This window comes from Haliaeetus leucocephalus, unplaced genomic scaffold (assembly GCF_000737465.1).
Source record: "Haliaeetus leucocephalus isolate CR32 unplaced genomic scaffold, Haliaeetus_leucocephalus-4.0 Scaffold395, whole genome shotgun sequence".
Lineage (NCBI taxonomy): Eukaryota > Metazoa > Chordata > Aves > Accipitriformes > Accipitridae > Haliaeetus > Haliaeetus leucocephalus.
Window position 1 is genome coordinate 4,059,975 of NW_010972831.1, and position 2,120 is coordinate 4,062,094.

Consider the following 2,120-nt stretch of genomic DNA (forward strand, 5'->3'; position numbering starts at 1 on the left):
CGTGGGAGGGATGGGGCCTTGCAATTTCAGGCTCAGCACGGTGCAGCTGGGCTGGTAGGACCCAGCAGGCTTGAGTGCATCCCTGGAGGGTCCCTAGAACAAAGCGAGCGGCAGAAATATGCCCTCTCCCTTCCTGAGGACCACCAGCCCTCTGCTGGGAACAGGACCACATCCTTTCCCATGGCCCTGTCCCTGCCATCCTCTCCCTGACCCCGCTCTGCCCCACAGAAAAATCCAGCCCAGACGTGCTGCGGCAGCAGTAAACAGACCGATTTTAATGCACATAACACCCAACATCACCACGGGAGGGACTCGTCCCTTCCCTCGCAACCCTCTCAGGCCATCAGCTCCTAAACGCAGCCACCCCTGGCCCTCCAGCTGCCTGCACAGAAGCCGGCTTGGGCTGCTTCTCCATCAGCCGTGCCCCTGGCTTCGGCAGCGTCCCTATGGCTGGGTGAGGCTGTCGGGCTGGTCCAGCAGGGAAGCGCTTTTAGGCAGCAGAGCAGGTGAAGGCAGGGCCCGGGGCCAGGGAGCGAGCCCTAAGGCACATCAGAGCAGGTTTGGAGAGGCCAAGACCTCCAGGAGCTGGAGCCCGGGTCCTCCTCAGCACACATGTCTCAGTCTATCAGAAACTTCTCACCATCCACGTCTCTCCTCACAGAGCCCTTGTGCAGGGAGGGGAAAAAATCAGAGCGGAGGAGGCGGGAGAAGTACATGAGGATCATGGCGTCGAGCAGCAGGAGGTTGGCGGTGAGGAAGGCACCCTGGCCCTGCACCTCCACGTAGCGGAGGAAGTACCAGGTGAGGTAAGCCTGGGGCGCCAGGCGGAAGGCGAAGTACATCACCAGGTTGATGTACTTGTTGGCCTCGTAGAGCGCCGGGGAAGGCACGTTGCTCATCTTCAGCAGCATGCGGACGGTGAGGAAGATGTTGCTCACCTCCACCAGCAGCAGCAGCATTGCCGCCACCAGGAAGCGGCCCGTGATGATGAGCGAGACGAAGGCAGAGATGGCCTGGGAGTGGGAGGGGGGGAACACGGCAGGGTCAGCCTTCCTCACCCTGGGGGAGGCAAGTCCTCCCCACCAAGGTTTGGGCATACACAGGGCTGCTCCCCCACCACCCAGAGATCCCAGCAGCCCCCCAGGCACCTGAGCCAAGAGAAAACCAGTCTGGAGAGCCAGTTCCCCCGGGACCAGTTACACCTCCCTGCGCTGGGGAGCTGGGACCAGCCTCCAGCTCTTCCCTTGCCTGGCGCGGCAGCCTGTCTGGCTCCCGGCGCTCGGAGCCGACGCTGGCAGGCGTCCTGCCCTGCCGGGCACCCTTGCCTTGTTGATACGCAGCCTACCTGGCGGCCAGGGCGAGGTGGAGGGAAGGGCTCCGGCTTGCCCCGCCGTAGCACACGAAACCTGCATGGGCTGAGCCCTGGGGTGCGTGGTAGCCCCCCCATGCTGGCCCCTTGCCTCCCCGGGGCCGTACTCACCATGGCGTGGTGCACCAGGTACTCCCAAGACGAGCGGGACTGATGGTTGAAGATGATGTCAAGGCTGTCATGGATGAAGTAGCCTGTGGGATGAAGGAGAGCATTGAGGGGGTCTGGCTCGTGCACCGTCACGTGCTAGGGTAAGGGGGAGCAGCAAGGAGGAAGAGGGTGGCGTGACTGTGCTCCAGGCGTTGGAAACGCCTTCGCTCCAGTTGAGCGTGGGGAGACGGCCGGGCCCTGGCAGCCTGCGGGCTCCACGCTCGTGATTAAGGCAGGCGGCACGGAGAGTCGCCCGGCCCTTGAGCCGGGGGCTCATCCCGGGCCAGCGTGCCGGGCGAGGCCGAAGAGGGAGTGGGATGGCCACGGCCATCGCCCTGCCTGGCTCCTTACCCGAGGAGAAGCAGACCAGCAGGTGCCCTGAGACGCTGTAGCCGTCCTGGATGTCGGAGAGCAGCTCCGGGGAATGCCAGAGGCTAGAAGAGAGGAGAGGAGGACGGGGGTCAGCCAGGGCGCTGGGACGGGAGACACGGGGACCCCGAGCATCCCGCCTCGTGCCTCCTCCCTCGGGGGGGCAGCGCCCGGGTTCGTCCTCCCGCGGGGTCCCGGAGCCCCGATTCCGGTTCTCAGGGTGTGCACCGTG

At 64.9% G+C, this 2,120-nt stretch overlaps 1 protein-coding gene across 1 annotated transcript in view; it reads right to left on the reverse strand.

Moving 5' to 3' along the window:
* Positions 1–249: 249 nt before the first annotated feature.
* The window catches only part of TLCD1 (TLC domain containing 1), a 3,049-nt gene continuing 1,178 nt past the window's right edge, over positions 250–2,120 (reverse strand). The window contains exons 2-4 of the mRNA XM_010573936.1: positions 1,871–1,992; positions 1,481–1,563; positions 250–1,013 (exon numbers count right to left, since the gene is read on the reverse strand). Of these exons, the coding sequence (XP_010572238.1) occupies positions 618–1,013; positions 1,481–1,563; positions 1,871–1,992 (601 nt within the window). The 3' untranslated portion in view covers positions 250–617. The remainder of the gene's footprint in view (positions 1,014–1,480; positions 1,564–1,870; positions 1,993–2,120) is intronic.